The sequence below is a fragment of the Myotis yumanensis genome, unplaced genomic scaffold, assembly GCF_028538775.1.
Source record: "Myotis yumanensis isolate MYYU_CA2020_CCGP unplaced genomic scaffold, mMyoYum1.0.hap1 SCAF_8, whole genome shotgun sequence".
Taxonomy (NCBI): Eukaryota; Metazoa; Chordata; class Mammalia; order Chiroptera; family Vespertilionidae; genus Myotis; species Myotis yumanensis.
Window position 1 is genome coordinate 70,754,444 of NW_027223759.1, and position 16,430 is coordinate 70,770,873.

Consider the following 16,430-nt stretch of genomic DNA (forward strand, 5'->3'; position numbering starts at 1 on the left):
ATAAGAGACTCGGTGGAATCCTATTTTCTTTTCATTAGCCGGAAAACAGAGATTTAGAAAGCTTAGAAACTTGAGCCGACTGAAAAGAAGTAAGAAATGGTGGACCTTAAAAATGACTTCAGGTTTTCTCACTGCACAGAATATAGTCAAACACTGCTGCAGTTAAATATTTTATCCTTTGTTCTCCCTGCGTGATCTACAATAATAATCTGCTTCGTGTTGATATTTACTGCTGTATTGCTGACAGTTACCTGAAAGAGAAGTTGGCATGCTTCACTGGGCTGGAAAAAGTTTAGCTAAATCAGAAAGCAGGTCTAATTAAGAGAGTTTATTATGTATATATAAAAGGCTAAGTTGACTCGCGCATGAGTGATACATATAAAGCTTTTGCTGGCGCTAATTGCATGCATGTGTTTCGATCTGCAACTGTCGATCGTGAATTTGGTTGACACTTCTATTATAGAGAAAGGGAAAATAGCAATATTAAAACATTTCTTCTGCTGAAACCGGTTTGGCTCAGTGGATAGAGCGTCAGCCTGCGGACTGAAAGGTTCCAGGTTCGATTCCGGTCAAGGGCATGTACCTTGGTTGCAGGCACATCCCCAGTAGGAGATGTGCAGGAGGCAGCTGATCGATGTTTCTCTCTCATCGATGTTTCTAACTCTCTATCTATCTCCCTTCCTCTCTGTAAAAAATCAATAAAATATATTTAAAAAAAACAAAAACATTTCTTCTAATTAATTTCCTTTCAATGTGCACGAATTCGTGCACCGGGTCACTAATTTTCCTGTAAGAGGCCAAAATTTAAGTGACTTGATTAAAAACAAGAAACAGGTACACAACCTAAAACATGAAGCCAGGTCTCATTATAATACTGTCTATCTCTCAGCAACCAATTAACTCCAGAGAGTGAAGGAGAATGAGGAATAAATATCCTGAATCGGGCAAATAATGAAGTATCAGACATGGCAGATTGAGCTTTACAGAGGTGTTGTATTACTTTCTTTTCTCTCTCTCTCTCTCTCTCTCTCTCTCTCTCTCTTTAGAAAAGAGGGAAGTGGGTAGGTTAAATAAAAATGAATTTCAAATTTTGAATTTAGAAATGAAGTTCACATTCAAAATCCACCAATATACCAATAAATTAATGATGAAAGGTAAGTTGCAGAGTGAAAGGGTGTTGATTAGAGTTACTGAAACATGAGAAATATCTTCTAAGGACACCGTCATTAAAACTTATTTAGAAACAATTCAAGGATTTTTGAGCAGGAAAGTCAGCGTGGTCGACATTCCAGGAAATCTGCTGTGGTGGAGGTCCCCAGGCCAACACTACACTTTAAAGCTGACCCAGAACTTCCAGGCCTCTGTGTATTGTTTTGCTCTGTTTAATTTTCAACCAGTTGGAAAATATTGCAATCTGGAGCCTTCCCTTTCAGGTGCAAATCTAGCTTTGTGGCATTTTTTGAAAATGTTAAATAGGAAGATGTAGCAATTTGATGAGGTAAGTAGCAGTGGCTGTGGGGTTCTGGAGGCACTTAGATTGGAGCCTCTGCTTGGAGCAGTGTAGCCGCAAGGGGGCGCTAGTTAGAACTTTCAGAATCTCGCCTCTCGCCACATCTGCTGAGTCAGCATCTTCATTTTAACAGTCTCCAGCTGTTTTGTAAGCTTGAGTAACACAGATGGGTCTAGAGAACTCAGAAGGTACATTCCGCTAACACATTTTTTAAGTTTTGTAAAATCAAGGCAAGGCCAAGTTAGAGTTATAAAATGCCGCAGGTAGGGGACTAAATGGCCTACTTTATATGTTAATATGCTGAAAAGATTTTCTAGTATCTATCATTGTTAAGACTTTATTTTAATTTATTTCTTTAATTAAAATATGCAATTGTATTTAAGCCTAAATTCCATCACTTTTTTTTTAATGCCTAATTGAATAATCAAGGAATAACAACCCAAATATTCATATTGGCTATAACGTACTGAAACTTAATTAGATTTCAGTAATTTCTGTAGAATCCACGATGGAGGAATGTTAAAAGGGTTTTAGTTTCTTTGTTCATATCTTAGTCGGTTAACTTTCTATTTTGAAGGATGTTCAAGTCTATTAATTCTTTTAGGAAAGTTGACTTGTTTTATTTCATTTCAGTAACAAATTGGCACTTAAAACATAAAATAGCACATTTGTTGATGCTTCACAAGTACTTTCTCCTAACTAGAAAGATGTGCTACCAACTGGAGAAGCTATTACTCTAATTTGAATTTCGTCACCTTGGCCCATAGGACTGTAGCTTGTTTCTGCTGCTAAGTGTTTACTAGTGAATCATGGACTGTTAGTGTAATTTCAATGCTAATTGAGGTGTCTGGTTTCAAAACGGCTGGGCAGTAAGACATTAATGATTATTCATGGTTTAAGAAGGGCTGATGAGGGAATGCGATTACAATCTTGTACAATTTTAGCTAACAAATTAAAGTGTAAATTAAAATTTCCCTGAGACAGAAAATAACTTACTTGAAAAGCCGAAAGAATGAGAAACTTCATTTACTTTTAATTTTCTTTTTCCTGTTTTGTAGATATTCAGAGTATCAGAGGGCTAGCAGTGGATTGGGTCTCACGGAATTTGTACTGGATTAGCTCAGAATTTGATGAAACACAGATTAATGTGGCAAGACTAGATGGCTCTTTGAAAACCTCAATTATTCATGGAATCGATAAGCCACAGTGTCTGACAGCTCACCCAGTCAGGGGGTAAAGTATGATTATTTTTTAAGTTTTTCTAAAATTTCACACATCTTTGCTCTGATTTTACATTTAAAAAAAACTTCATCACTCTGTAAATTATATAATTGTCTAACCACTATGCTGTATACCTGAAACTAATATAAAATAATATTCAATATCTACTGTACCTGAAAATAAAAAAAAAATCTTAGTCTAATTAAGGGGACACATATATGGTATAGAGTCAGAAAAGCAAATGTGAAGATGGAAATTGTAAAAGGGATCCCTGGTTAGAGATTTTTGTTATTTGCATAAAATCAGATTCTTATATATTTTTATAAAATCCCATTAAATTTTGTTTTTAAGGAATCACAATTTTTAAAATGCATGAAACAGTCAGTGATTTCTTTTCAAGAACAAATTGTTAATAATATTTACCACATGTTGCTATCATAAATAGATTAGACTCTCCCATTTACTGGTTAATCAGCATGTACCCACATAGAAAGCTTGTGTAGGGCTAAAATAAATTCTTTCTTCTTAGCATTTTCCATGGGGATGGTTGAAATGACAGTTCCTTTCTAAGATGCCTGATTTATCAAAGCCAAGATAACTCAATATTGATGCATTACTTTGAATGGGAAGAATTTACTGTAGTCATAGTTAAATATTCAATTGTGAATGTAGGAGGTAAAAAGAAGTGAGATAGAAAATTGTCCTTCAGTTACAGGAAAAAGCAAGAGTGATGCTTTCTTCTCAGGCAAATATGAAGGTTGCTATAAGCAAGTGGCTCAACTATTTGGGACCTTCCTATAAGAAATTAATACTGGGCCAAAAATTTACTTTAACATTAATTTTGTTCTTTCATGTATATTTCTAGTCAACAAGCAGATATACATCTAATATTTTAATCCATATCTTTTCTGAATTAAGGAAACTTTACTGGACAGATGGAAACACAATCAACATGGCAAACATGGATGGCAGTAATAGCAAAATTCTTTTTCAGAATCAAAAGGAACCAGTGGGTAAGTTGTCTTTTGAATAATCACTGCAGTTTTTAATATGATAAAACTATATTATGCAATGTATCTCTGCTCTAGAATCTGAAAGAAAATATTACAGATTAGTCATATAAATTAAATTAGAAAATTTTCAATCTTATTAAATACATTGGGTCTATGTGGGGTAAGGAGAAAGCAATCTTTTTATGGATAAAAATAAAAGTCTTTTGATAAGAGTCTTTTTACAATAACTTAAGCACTGGAGTTGCTTAAAACTTAATGTAAGTAATAAATACCTTATTTTCACCAGTGAATGTCTGTGTTGCTACAGTCCCAATATATTGTACTGAGACTTCCCCATCATTATTGTGCCATTATTAATAGTTAGAATGATTTGAGGTTAAGTTGTTGCTATTTTATTTTCATTCACTCTCAGCTGTGTTCATTTAGTTTGTTTTTTTACCTTTGACAACCATTGTATATTATTTGTTAAAACACCATCATTTTCTTTTCAAGTTATAATCACTCATCCCTCATAATTTCGAATATTTCTTTGAGAGGCAAGAATTATCATATTGCTTATTTGTCATCTCAGAATACCTTTTAAAAAATCCGTAAATGAAACTGGATTTTGATGTTATGTTAAATGTGAAAATGATGGAATATACAAAAGAAAATAATTTTGAATTGCATATAGTATAGTTTTAGTTTGGGAGTAAAATCAATACACCATGAAGTTTTTAAACTTTTTTTTCAGTTTTTGAAATGTGGAAGTACACTTACTTAAAATAGGTTATTTTTAATAGTGATGATTTAATAAAGGTGTAGTATCAACAATATTTGCAATAAATAATTTCTTCATATATAAACATCTGATATAAAATGATACTTAAACAGCTCTTTTCCTTGGACTCTTCTAAAATTTGATACACAATTGAAATTCAAAATAGTGTTAGAAATTAAAGGTAAAATGAAATGCTAACATTTCTGTGTGGAAGATGATAGAACAAAAGAAACAAGGGCTCTAAAGATTGGGAGCCATACAAATGACTTACTTTGAACTAAACCAATTCAGTTAACACTTATCTGGAGTTATTCAGAATATTTAAAATGTAAAAATGAGTATGCTGATAATAGCACGTGCAAATAAAGTCCTTATATTGTAATGTAGTAGCTTTAGGTTACATGCTTGTTTCTTTAATGGGGAAAACCTTATCTTCTTTAATGCTCAATATCCATTTCTCTGCTCAAAATAAATTAAAGAAAAAAAAAACTAACAGCTTATATAAGAAAAGTTTACAAGAAAGAAATTAGTGTTGCTACTTACATTTTATACTTGGTCCCTCCAGTGTTACGTGCCAAATGATATTTTAAGCATATATAGATGGAAGACTCGACCTTTAATAACAAATATTAGATGTCTACTCCATGTCAGTTATTATTATACTAGAGGCCCGGTGCACAAAAATTTGTGCACTGGGGGGGGGGGGGTCCTTCAGCCCGGCCTGTGCCCTCTCCCAGTCTGGGACCCCTCGGGAGATAACGACCTGCTGGCTTAGGCCTGCTCCCGGGTGGCAGAGGGCAAGCCCAATCCCTAGGTGCAGCCCCTGGTCGGGCTCAGAGCAGGGCCGATGGGGGAGTTGGGGCGCCGCCCCGTCATGCACAGAGCAGGGCGGATCGGGAGGTTGCGATGCTACCCCTAGTCACGTTCAGGGTAGGGCCGATTGGGGGGTTGGGGCACAACCCTCTGTCACACTCAAGGCAGGGTCAATGGAGAGGTTGCGGTGCCACCCCGTCACGCACAGAGCAGGGTTGATCAGGGGGTTGGGGAGCTCCCCCCTGTCACACACAGAGCAGGGCCCATGAGGGGGTTGGGGAGCTCCCCCTGTCAGATACAGAGCAGGGCCGATGAGGGGGTTGAGGAGCTCCCCCCGTCACGCACAGAGTAGGGCCGAAAGGGGAGTTGGGGCACCACCCCCTGTCACATACAGAGCAGGGCGGATCAGGGGGTTGGGGTGCCGCCACTGTCACACTCAGGGCAGGGCCAATGGGGAGGTTATGGCTCTACCCCGTCACACACAGAGCAGGGCCCGTGTGGGGGGGGTGCTGGGGCGCCGCACGCTGTCACACTCAGGACAGGGCCAATGGGGAGGTTATGGCTCTACCCCGTCACACACAGAGCAGGGCCCGTGTGGGGGGGGTGCTGGGGCGCCGCACGCTGTCACACTCAGGACAGGGCCAATGGGGAGGTTATGGCTCTACCCCGTCACACACAGAGCAGGGCCCGTGGGGGAAGGTGTTGGGGTGCCACACCCTGTCACACACAGAGCAGGGCCGATCAGGGGGTTAGGGCGCTGCACCCTGTCACACACAGAGCAACAGGGCAATCAGGAGGTTGGGAACTCCCCCTATCAGGCACAGAGCAGGGGGTTGGGGCGCCTTCCCGTCACAAACAGAGCATGGCGGATAGGGAGGTTGTGGCCCGCCCCCTGTCACACAGAGCCGCAGGGCGATCAGGGGGTTTGGGCGATGCCCCCTGTCACACTGATCCCAGTTCTGGGAGGCATATTACCCTTTTACTATATAGGATAGTACCCTGGTGCACGGGTGGGGGCCGGCTGGTTTGCCCTGAAGGGTCTCCTGGATCAGGGTGGGGGTCCCCACTGGGGTGCCTGGCCAGCCAGCCTGGATGAGGGGATGATGGCTGTTTGCATCTGGTCACACACCCTTCAGGGTGGGGATCCCCACTGGGGTGCCTGGCCAGTCTGCCTGAGGGGCTGAAGGATGTTTTCAGGCTGGCGAGTGACTGAAGCTCCCAACTGCTCCTTTTTTTCTTTTTTCTTTTTTATTCTGGGCCAGCTTTAGCTCTGAGGCTCGGCTTCAGCTCTTAGGCCTCGGCTGCTGAAAGCAGGTATCTGGTTTGTTTGGGTTCTATAGTTGAAACACTGTATCATCTCCAGCTCTGAGATCCTGGCTGGCTGAAAGCAGGTTTCTGGGGTTTTGTTTAGCTTCTATATTTGTTACAATGTTTCAAACTGCAAGCTCAGAGGCCGGCAGCAGCAGGCGGGGAACGTTGGAGTCCTCTGTCATTGAAGCAAGCAAGCCTCATGTTCTCTTGAAGCTGCCTGGCTGCCGGCCGCCATCTTGGCTGGCAGTTAATTTGCATATCACCCTGATTAGCCAATGGGAAGGGTAATGGATGTACGGCTAATTACCATATTTCTCTTTTATTAGATAAGACTAGAAGCCCATTGCAGGAGGATTCCCGCAAGAATAGGGCTTCCTCGGCCAATTGCGCCACCAAGCCCCGCCCGTCCAGGGCCACACACAGGTGTCCCGCGGGGATTAGGTGGCTCGTTCGCTTCACCAAGCCCTGCTGCCCAGGGCCGCTCACAGGGGTCCGGGCTGGGGGCGGGGCCTAGGCGGCACTCGGGGGCCTGGAAGGCAGCTCGCACTGGTCCGCCCTGCCTACAGTATGTTGGTGGTTAGTTTGCATATCATGCTGATTAGCCAATGGGAGGCATAGCAAAGGTACGGTCAATTACCATGTTTGTCTATTATTAGATAAGATTTGAAAATTACTTTTAAATGAATCCAAAGTCACAATTTTTCATTTTAATTTGTGCAAGATATACTACTTTACCAGAAAAAAACCCCACAGAATCTTTATTACAAAGTATATCTTAATTAGAATTGTGTATGTCTTTTGACTTAGAAATTTATTGAATAAACAGATTTTTTAGTATCAGATTTCTGTATTTGATCTATTGATAAGAATTTGACACTGTCCTTCTTCTAAAGCATGTCAGAAACTAAATCATTTTAGATTTCATTAAACTTAGTGACCTTGGGCAAATTACTATTTGCTCGTGGTGCTGGCTTTTCTCATCTGTAAAATCAAGAAAAAATATCTATTTTATAAAGTTCTCATGAGAATTGAATGAATAAAAGTTATGAGGAGCATGTCTGGCCTTTAATAGTAGAACCTTAAACAGAAGTAATGGAAGATATATTGGGTCCAATAGACCGGAATATGAATGATTTGATTGTCTGTAGTATTTAGAGTATAAATGAATTCAGTAAGAATAATCATAGAATAGAATTCATAGAAATCTACCAGAAGAATACATGTTTTATTTTACAGTTTAAAATTCAATACTGTTTCACTTTCTGATAGTTCATTATCGGTGCATAAAAATGCAACTGATTTCTAGATATTTATTTTGTATCCTGCTACTTTACTGAATTAATTTATCAGTACTAGTAGTTTATTGTGGGAACTTTTAGGATTCTCTACATATAGTATCATGTCATCTGCAAATAATGACAGTTTTCATTTTTCCTTTCCAACTTGGATGCTTTTTATTTTATTTTTTTCTTGTCTGATTGATGTGGCTAGGACTTCCAGTACTATAATGAATAAGAATGGTGAAAGTAGACATCCCTGTCTTATTGTCTAATTTGTTGGCATAAGGGAAATGCTTTTGATTTTGCGCATTGAGTATGATGTTTGCTCTAGTTTGTTATATATGGCCTTTATTCCCTTGAGGTATGTTCCTTCTATTCCCACTTTGATGAGAGTTTTTATCATAAATGTGTGTTGGGTTTTATCAAATGATTTTTCTGCATCTAGAGATATGATCATGTGGTTTTTATTCTTCATTTTTTTTATGTGGTATATCACATTTATTGATTTGCACATATTGTACCAATCTTGTATCCCCAGAATAATCCTACTTGATCATGATCTCTGGTCTTTTTCATGTATTGATGGATCCGGTTTGCTAATATTTTGTTGAGGATTTAAGCATCTATGTTAATCTTGGATATTGGCCTATAATTTTTTTTTCTTTGTAGTGTCATTTTTTCTGGTTTGGGAATTAAGATAATGCAGGCCTCATAAAATGAACTTGGGAGTCTTTGCTCCTCTTTAATTTTTTGGAATAGTTTGAGGAAGATAATTGTTCCTTTTTCTCTGAATGTTTGATAAAATTCCCCTATGAAGCCACCTGGTCCAGGAATTTTGTTTGTTGGAGGTTGTTGTTTTTTATTTTTATCACTGCTTAAATTTCACTAGTTGTAATCTGCCTATTCAGATTCTCTGATTCCTCCTGATTCAGTTTCGGAGCATTTTATGTTTCTAGGAATTATCCATTTCTTCTGTATTGTCCAACTTATTGGCATAAAGTTGTTCAAAATATTTTCTCACAATCTTTTGTATTTTGTTGATATCAGTTGTTACTTATCTTCTTTCAATTCTGATTTTATTTATTTGGGTCCTCTTTTTCTTGATTAGTCTGGTTAAAGGTTTGTCATTCGTATTTATATTTTCAAAGAATAGCACTTGCTTTTATTGATCTTTTGTATTTCTAGATTCTATTTCGTGTTATGTGTTTTTATGTGGGTTTTTTTTCTGTTCTGATCTTTATTGTTTCTTCTCACTTTGGGCTTTGTTGGTTTTTTTTCAAGTTTCTTTAAGTATCAAGTTAGATTGTTTATTTGAGATTTTTTTTCTGTTTCTTGAGGGAATTAATTTCCCTGTTAGGACTACATTTGTTGTGTCCCATAGATTTTGGATTATGTATTTTCATTTTCATTTGTTTCATAGTATCTTTTAATTTCTTCCTTGATCTTATTATTACCATTCATTGTTTAGTAGCATGTTATTTAGCTGCCATGTCTTTGTGTGTTTTTCAGTTTCCTTCTTATGGTTGATTGCTTTCTAGTTTCATATCATTATAGCCAGAGAAAATTCTATATGATTTCAAGATTTTTAAAAAATATATATTTTTATTTATTTTAAAGAGAGAGCTGAGGGGGAGGGGAGAGAGAGAGAGAGAGAGAGAGAGAGAGAGAGAGAGAGAAACATCAGTTGTTTGCCTCCCATATACACTTTGACCAGGGCTTGAACCCATAATCTGAGAATATGGCAGACTGGGAATTGAACTGGTGACCTGTTGGTGCAAGGTATGATGCTCAACCAACTGAGCCACATTGACCAGAGCATGATTGCAATCTTCTTGAATTCATGAGATTTTATTTGTGCCTTAATATATGGTCTATCCTAGAAAATATTCCATGAGCACTTGAAAAAAATATATATTGTGATGCTTTGGAGTAAAATGCTCTGAAGATAACAATTAAGCCCACCTGATCTAGTGTATCATTTAAGGCCATAATTTTGTTGTTGGTTTTCTTTCTGGAAGTTCTCTCCATTCATGTCCCTGGAGGTTAAAATCCCTTACTCTGAATCTATTACTATCAACCTCTCCCTTTATGTCCATCAACATTTGCTTTACATACTTAAGTGCTTTTATTTTGGGTACAAAAATATTTATAATGATTATACCCTCTTATTGGAATGATCCCTTTCTCATTATATAGTGTCCTTTGTCTCTTACTGTAGCCTTTGTTTTAAATTCTATTTTTTCAGATATAAGTATTGCTACCCCAGCATTTTTCTCATTTCTGTCTACATGCTACATCTTTTTCCACCACTTTACTTTTAGTCTGTGTGTATCTTTTGTTTCCTTATGAGTCTTGTGTGTGTGTGCGCTGAAACAAATACAAGGATGTTCAATGAATCATTCATAATAAATAAAATGGAAAAAGTGTAAATCACCATCAGAAGAAAAATGAGTAGTCCAGCCAGCATGGCTCAGTGGTTGAGCGTTGACCTATGAACCAGGAAGTCACGATTCCATGCCAGGTCAGGGCACATGCCCAGGTTGAGGGCTTAATCCCCAGGATGGGGCATTCAGGAGGCAGCCAATCAATGATTACCTCTTATTATTGATGTTTCTATCTCTCTGTCCCTCTCCCTTCCTCAATGAAATTAATAAAAAATGTTTTTTAAAAAAAGAAAAAGGAGTACATAAATGCAGCATGATTATGTGCTGAAATACCATATATACCTACAGACATATTTGTGTATATAAACATATATGAAGACATAAATAGATTTCAAGAGCATTGAGTGAGAAAAGTAATTAGCAGAGTGATATGGCATGATACCATTTATATATCTTTAAAATGAAACACACATCATTAATATACATTGATCCTGGGTGCACATATTCACAAAGATATGGACAAAGTAAACTGCAACTATGCAGACTAATTTTATAATAACAGTTGTATTTGGAAAGGAACAATAATGACATTCAAAGGGAAATTTTTATATTTTAAAAAAGAATGTATTTTATATTTCATAAAAGATTCAAATGAAATACAAACAAAGTATTAATAGTGTTCAGTTCTATATAGTGAATACATGATTGTTTATTTTTGTCTCTCCTCTATGTTAAATCTGGGCTTCTCAAAATATTACTAAAACAACCTGTGGTGTAGACAAAGCCAGATTTCTTGTGTACCACAATAAAAGTCAGCATTAATTCATCATCATCTTAGTAGTGTCTCAGAGGGGAAAGGGCCAATGAAATAGTAACTGAGATTTTGCACTCTGGTTTAAGACAGATATTTCAATAGGGGTCTTGGTTAGGATTAAGGATTATGATATAATAATTTTTGGTTGGTGGATACAGAAAGAAGATTTTGAGGGAAGGTGGGTTCAAAGTATCTTAAGGTAAAAGTGTCATTTGGTGCTTGTTTGCTGAAGAGTTGTTGGGTTAGTCAGGAAATTCCTAAATTGGACAATAATATTATCTGCAAATCTTATCTTACTGGACAAGAGTTTCTGAGAATAGTAAAGCCAAGTTAATATAGAGAATGGTTTTAGCTCTCATCTATAAAATTCTTGGATCATTTTTCCTTATTTAAAATGAATTAAAAATATTCTTTGTAAGAAAATGTGCACACTAATATATTTTTCACCAGCTGACTCTAATAACTTATCTACAATAGGACACAGTTGTGTATCCAACAGAGTTCATGAGAGAAATAAAACCGATAGCTTGTGTAGATAGGTAAATAGATAGATGACAGATAGATATAAATATCTACACTAATAAAAGACAAAGAAGCTAATTGACCATACCTTTGCTATGCCCATCAGCCAATTAGAAGAGTATGCAAATTAACCCAACAAAGATTGCTGTTGAATTTGCATACTGCAGGTGGGGTGGGCAGCAGGAGACGCTGCCCGCAGGGTCCTGGTCTCCTATCTGTGACCAGGGAGGTGGGGCAGGCAGCGCCAGTAGCTGTCCGCGGGTCTGGGCCTCTGATCTGTGACCCAGGGAGATTGCGAGAGGGCACAGGCCAGGCTGAGGGACCCCTCCCCCCAGTGCACAAATTTTTGTGCACCAGGCCTCTAGTAGGTATATAAAAGGAGATGTATCCTAAGGATTTAGTGTGTGAGATTATGGGGGCTGGCTAGGCAAATTTGAAATCCTAGCGCAGGATGAAAACTCTCAGGCAGGAGCCGAGCTGTCCACTGGGGCATAATTTCTTCTTCCCTAAAGAAACCTCAGTCCTGTTCTTAAGGCCTTTTAACTATTGATTTAGACACACCAAGATTATTTAGGATAACAATTCCCTTTCGTTAAAGTTATCTGATTGCGGATGATAATCACATCTTCAAAATACTTTCACTGCAAAACCTAAACTAGTGTTTAATCAAATAACTGGGGATTGTGGCCCAGCCATGTTGGCACACTAACATCACAAGTTTTGAACCATGTTAACTTTGCTGTAGATTATTATATAAAATGTGATAATATATCATTTTTAACCTAGAGGAGAGAAAGAAACAATGCTTGAGAATGTTTTGAATAGTTGCAGAAGTATTTACCTATAAATATTACAGAGACAGAGAGAGAGAGAGAGAGAGAGCAAGAGAGAGAGAAAGAAAAACAAACAACTCCATAATCAATTTTTCTTTATAAAATCCAAATCCATGTGGTATGTGACTACTGTTAACATGTAATGGTAAGTCCTGTGCATGACACATAGATGACTTTTACATAATGCTTCCCTTACAGTGTTACCATAATAATGACAAAGAGAGGCAGGAATGAGTGGTAAAGATCCATATGCGAGTTTGTTTGTTTGTGGAATCTTGAAGGAAAAGAAAAAAAAAGAGTTCCTATATTATCCTGGCTAATGGAAAAGAGATGAATAGGGAGATACAATCCCTTTCCCCATGGACTTTATAATCTAAAAGGAATTGAATCGTGACTAAAACTTATTCATTTCACCTATATATATATTTCCTTTCAACTTGCCAATCTCTTTCCCCTAGCAGTATATTCCTTCACCCAGAAATGTCCCCTGTCTCCTCTTAGTTTGCCACCTATCTACCAGATTTCAACTCAAGTATTATTTCTTCAAAGAAACTTTCCCTGACTTCCCTGACTTCCCTGACTAAGCTGAAGTATCTTAGAGACACTTTTAGCATCATTTATTTTTCACATTTTTAGCTCTTACCTTTATTTTAATTTTCCATTTGTTGGTTGAATGTTTGCCAACTAGAAAGAAAACCTTACAAAGTTAGGAACCATATCTGTTTTATTACCATTGTGTTTTCAGTTCAAAGTTCAGTGTGGGACATAAAGTAGATCTTCAATAAATATTTGTTGAATAGAGTGAATACTGTTTCCTATTACACAGAAAGAAGCTGTTACAGAATTGAATAAAACTAAGATTTATTCCTGTATATGAAAGATCAGTCGGAGGCCAAAAACCAGGTGACACAGGCTTTATTACAATAGAGGAAAGACCTGCCGGGCTGTCTCGCAAAGGGAGAGTAGCAGCATGTGCAGCGGTTAGAACTCTTTTTAAGGAGAATGAGGAAGGCATGAGGGCTTGGGGTACTTGGCGAGAGCTGGTTGGTTAGTCAATGTATATGTCCATACAGGGTGTTCCTTCTGGGTTGGGGCCACATCGCATTTACAGTAAGTCATCACCATTCCAGGGACGGGTGGGTTTAGTAATCACATTCCAGGGAAAGGTGAGTCTATCAGTATCTTAGTTGACTGGGATTACTATGTGCAAGAAGTGCATACTTGGTGATCTGGGTATAGATTCATGATGCATTCCATTCAGTGTATCTGATGTGTAGGAAACAAATTAAAGTATTCTCATTTGAAGTTAGTTGTTTATGAAGAAATGCATGGCTAGGGAGGAAATGTTGGAAGTATTTGGTCTCTAAATTGGCTTTTCCACTTATTCCTCTTATTGTTTCTCACCCTCCCCTGTCTACCCTGTGGCCATTAGCCTCTCATTAGCAACTCAGAGATTTTTCATACAAAGAAAGAATAGGCAAAAATAGTATTGCTCAAGTTATCTATTGACAATGCCTTTGGCACAGGGTATAAAGATAAAACTAAAATATTTTTATAATAACCCCTCTTCACCCTGAACCTGTCATAATTTTTTTATTTATCCTATAGGCTAGAAAAACCCTTATCTGTAAATTAACTATAAAAATATTACTGTGAATAAGTTTATAGCAGAAAAGTCCCAGCAATATCCACTATATTTAAATTCTTTATTTGTGAGGAATATGGGGGGGAGGGGCGGTTAAGATGATGCACTGATTTATAACTATGTTGCATCATAACTATTGTTTTACTAGTAAGTTATAGTATTTTTTCCTTTTGATCTAGAAACATTTTGTTGAACTATATTAAAGAACTTATATTGTTTATTAATTTATACCAAATACTTGGTTTATTGGCTTTTCTTATTTTTAAAAAATTATTTGTTGCTATTATTTTTTTTTCTTCTTTTTATGGATAGGTTAGAGGTGTGATGCAAATTAGTGAACAAAATATTTTTCTTGGTTTTATATGTAAATTTAAACTGCTATTTAGTGTAATATTAAGGTGAAGACTCAGAAGGAAACATTTGATATAGAAGAATCTTTGAAATACTCTCAACAATTCATGTTTTTGTAACCCCACTTTACCGGATGCTTCTAGAACTACTCTCCTGGGATTATTTCTAAAATGGAATTTTCCAGTACTGTTAATGGGTATATAAATGTGTGAAGAAAATAAATACAAACCTGTATTTGTTGGTACACATGGTGATCATGCCCATGAAATACTGATATATGCATGGAGATATTTATTACTGTGTTATTTACTCATTGAAGTTCACTGATGTTTATCACTACAGGGAATTAGTGTGATTATATTTTCATGATGAGTCTGTCTGAGCAATGTGTGGCTTAAACCTGCTCACTGCATTCCCTAGCCATTTCTGTGAAAAAAAAAATTAGGTTATTAGGTGAGGAGGAGATGCTGTTTAGTTTATTTTCTCCTCATGCGTATTGATTGTCAGATTATAAATTATTTTTTCCCAGTGTGTTAGGAGAAAACACAAAAGTCTTTCTGTTGAGGCTGGGAAGTATCAACTCAAAACAATCATTATCTACTACCGTTTATGGAACTGTATTCTTACCATGAAACTGCATCTTTGTGTTGCATGCACTTAGCCTGGGAAGTATGTTACTATAGAACCATCCTCACTTTGGAAACAAAAATAACATAATTACAGTGACTACTTTTTAAGCACTTAGAATATGCCAAGCACTAGCAAAATGCTTTGCATTAATCATCTTGCGGTAATCATTTCTGGAAGTCTTCCTTTAATGTTTATGAATTCAGAAACTGAGGTTTGTTGAGAGAAGTTAGTTGTGGTGATGAGTGGTAGAGTCGGAATTCAAATATCAGTTTATCTTATATTTGAAACCATATTAAATCTTAGCAATTATGTTATGCCCATAGAGCAGTGGTTCTCAACCTTCCTAATGCCGCAACCCTTTAATACAGTTCCTCATGTTGTGGTGACCCCCAACCATAAAATTATTTTCATTGATACTTCATAACTGTAATTTTGCTACTGTTATGAATCGTCATGTAAATATCTGATATGCAGGATGTATTTTCATTGTTACAAATTGAACATAATTAAAGCATAGTGATTAATCACAAAAACAATATGTAATTATATATGTGTTTTCCGATGGTCTTAGGCAACCCCTGTGAAAGGTTTGTTCAACCCAAAGGGGTCGCGACCCACAGGTTGAGAACCGCTGCCATAGAGGCTCATTTCATATAGCAAGAACCTGATGTCAAGCAAAGATCAGGCAATGAAACTGGTTCTCTTTCAAGCATGGAGGGTGAGGGAAAATCCAGAGCTTGGGTACTTCTGAGAAATATGTGCCCAATTAGGACTCAGCAGTCAGCTTTTCTAAACAACCAGGCATAGGCAAGAACCAGTTTTACCTCTCTGCCAATTATTATGCCACATGATTATTTCTGAATCTTTCAATGCTAGATTTAAACAGCAATGTCACTGATATACAGGCTTTCCAGTTTGTGAAATTGCTGTTAAATTCTATTTCACTGGATTTCCCTTGCTTGTTTGCTATTAAATCCATACACTTGAAATAGAAGTGCATTATAATCTTATCAGAACACCCAGCATAACATCTTTTGAGTATCACTGAAGACTAAGTAATTACAGCCTCCAGGCAGTTTGGGCTGAATAACTTTGTTTCTGTTATATACAAATCAACCTTCCAGTTATCCATTGTTGAATTAAATATTCTCAATTAAGATTTATTGCTCTGTCATGGATACATTAAGTGCTCAGAGCAGTTTGCATAACAGAGGATTTTAATTTACTACTTAAAGCCATTTCAATGTTTAAAATGTTTACATATTATGAATTTTATCTTTTAAGCCTCATAAAGCAACTTGGCCTGCCAATCAGCATTGCCCTCCATGGCTTATTCTTAAAAA

General features: G+C 37.2%; 1 protein-coding gene across 1 annotated transcript in view; it reads left to right on the forward strand.

The window, feature by feature from the left end:
- The window catches only part of LRP1B (LDL receptor related protein 1B), a 1,706,338-nt gene that overhangs the window by 1,163,738 nt on the left and 526,170 nt on the right, over positions 1-16,430 (forward strand). The window contains exons 30-31 of the mRNA XM_070423500.1: positions 2,569-2,743; positions 3,650-3,744. Coding sequence (XP_070279601.1) covers positions 2,569-2,743; positions 3,650-3,744 — 270 coding nt within the window. The remainder of the gene's footprint in view (positions 1-2,568; positions 2,744-3,649; positions 3,745-16,430) is intronic.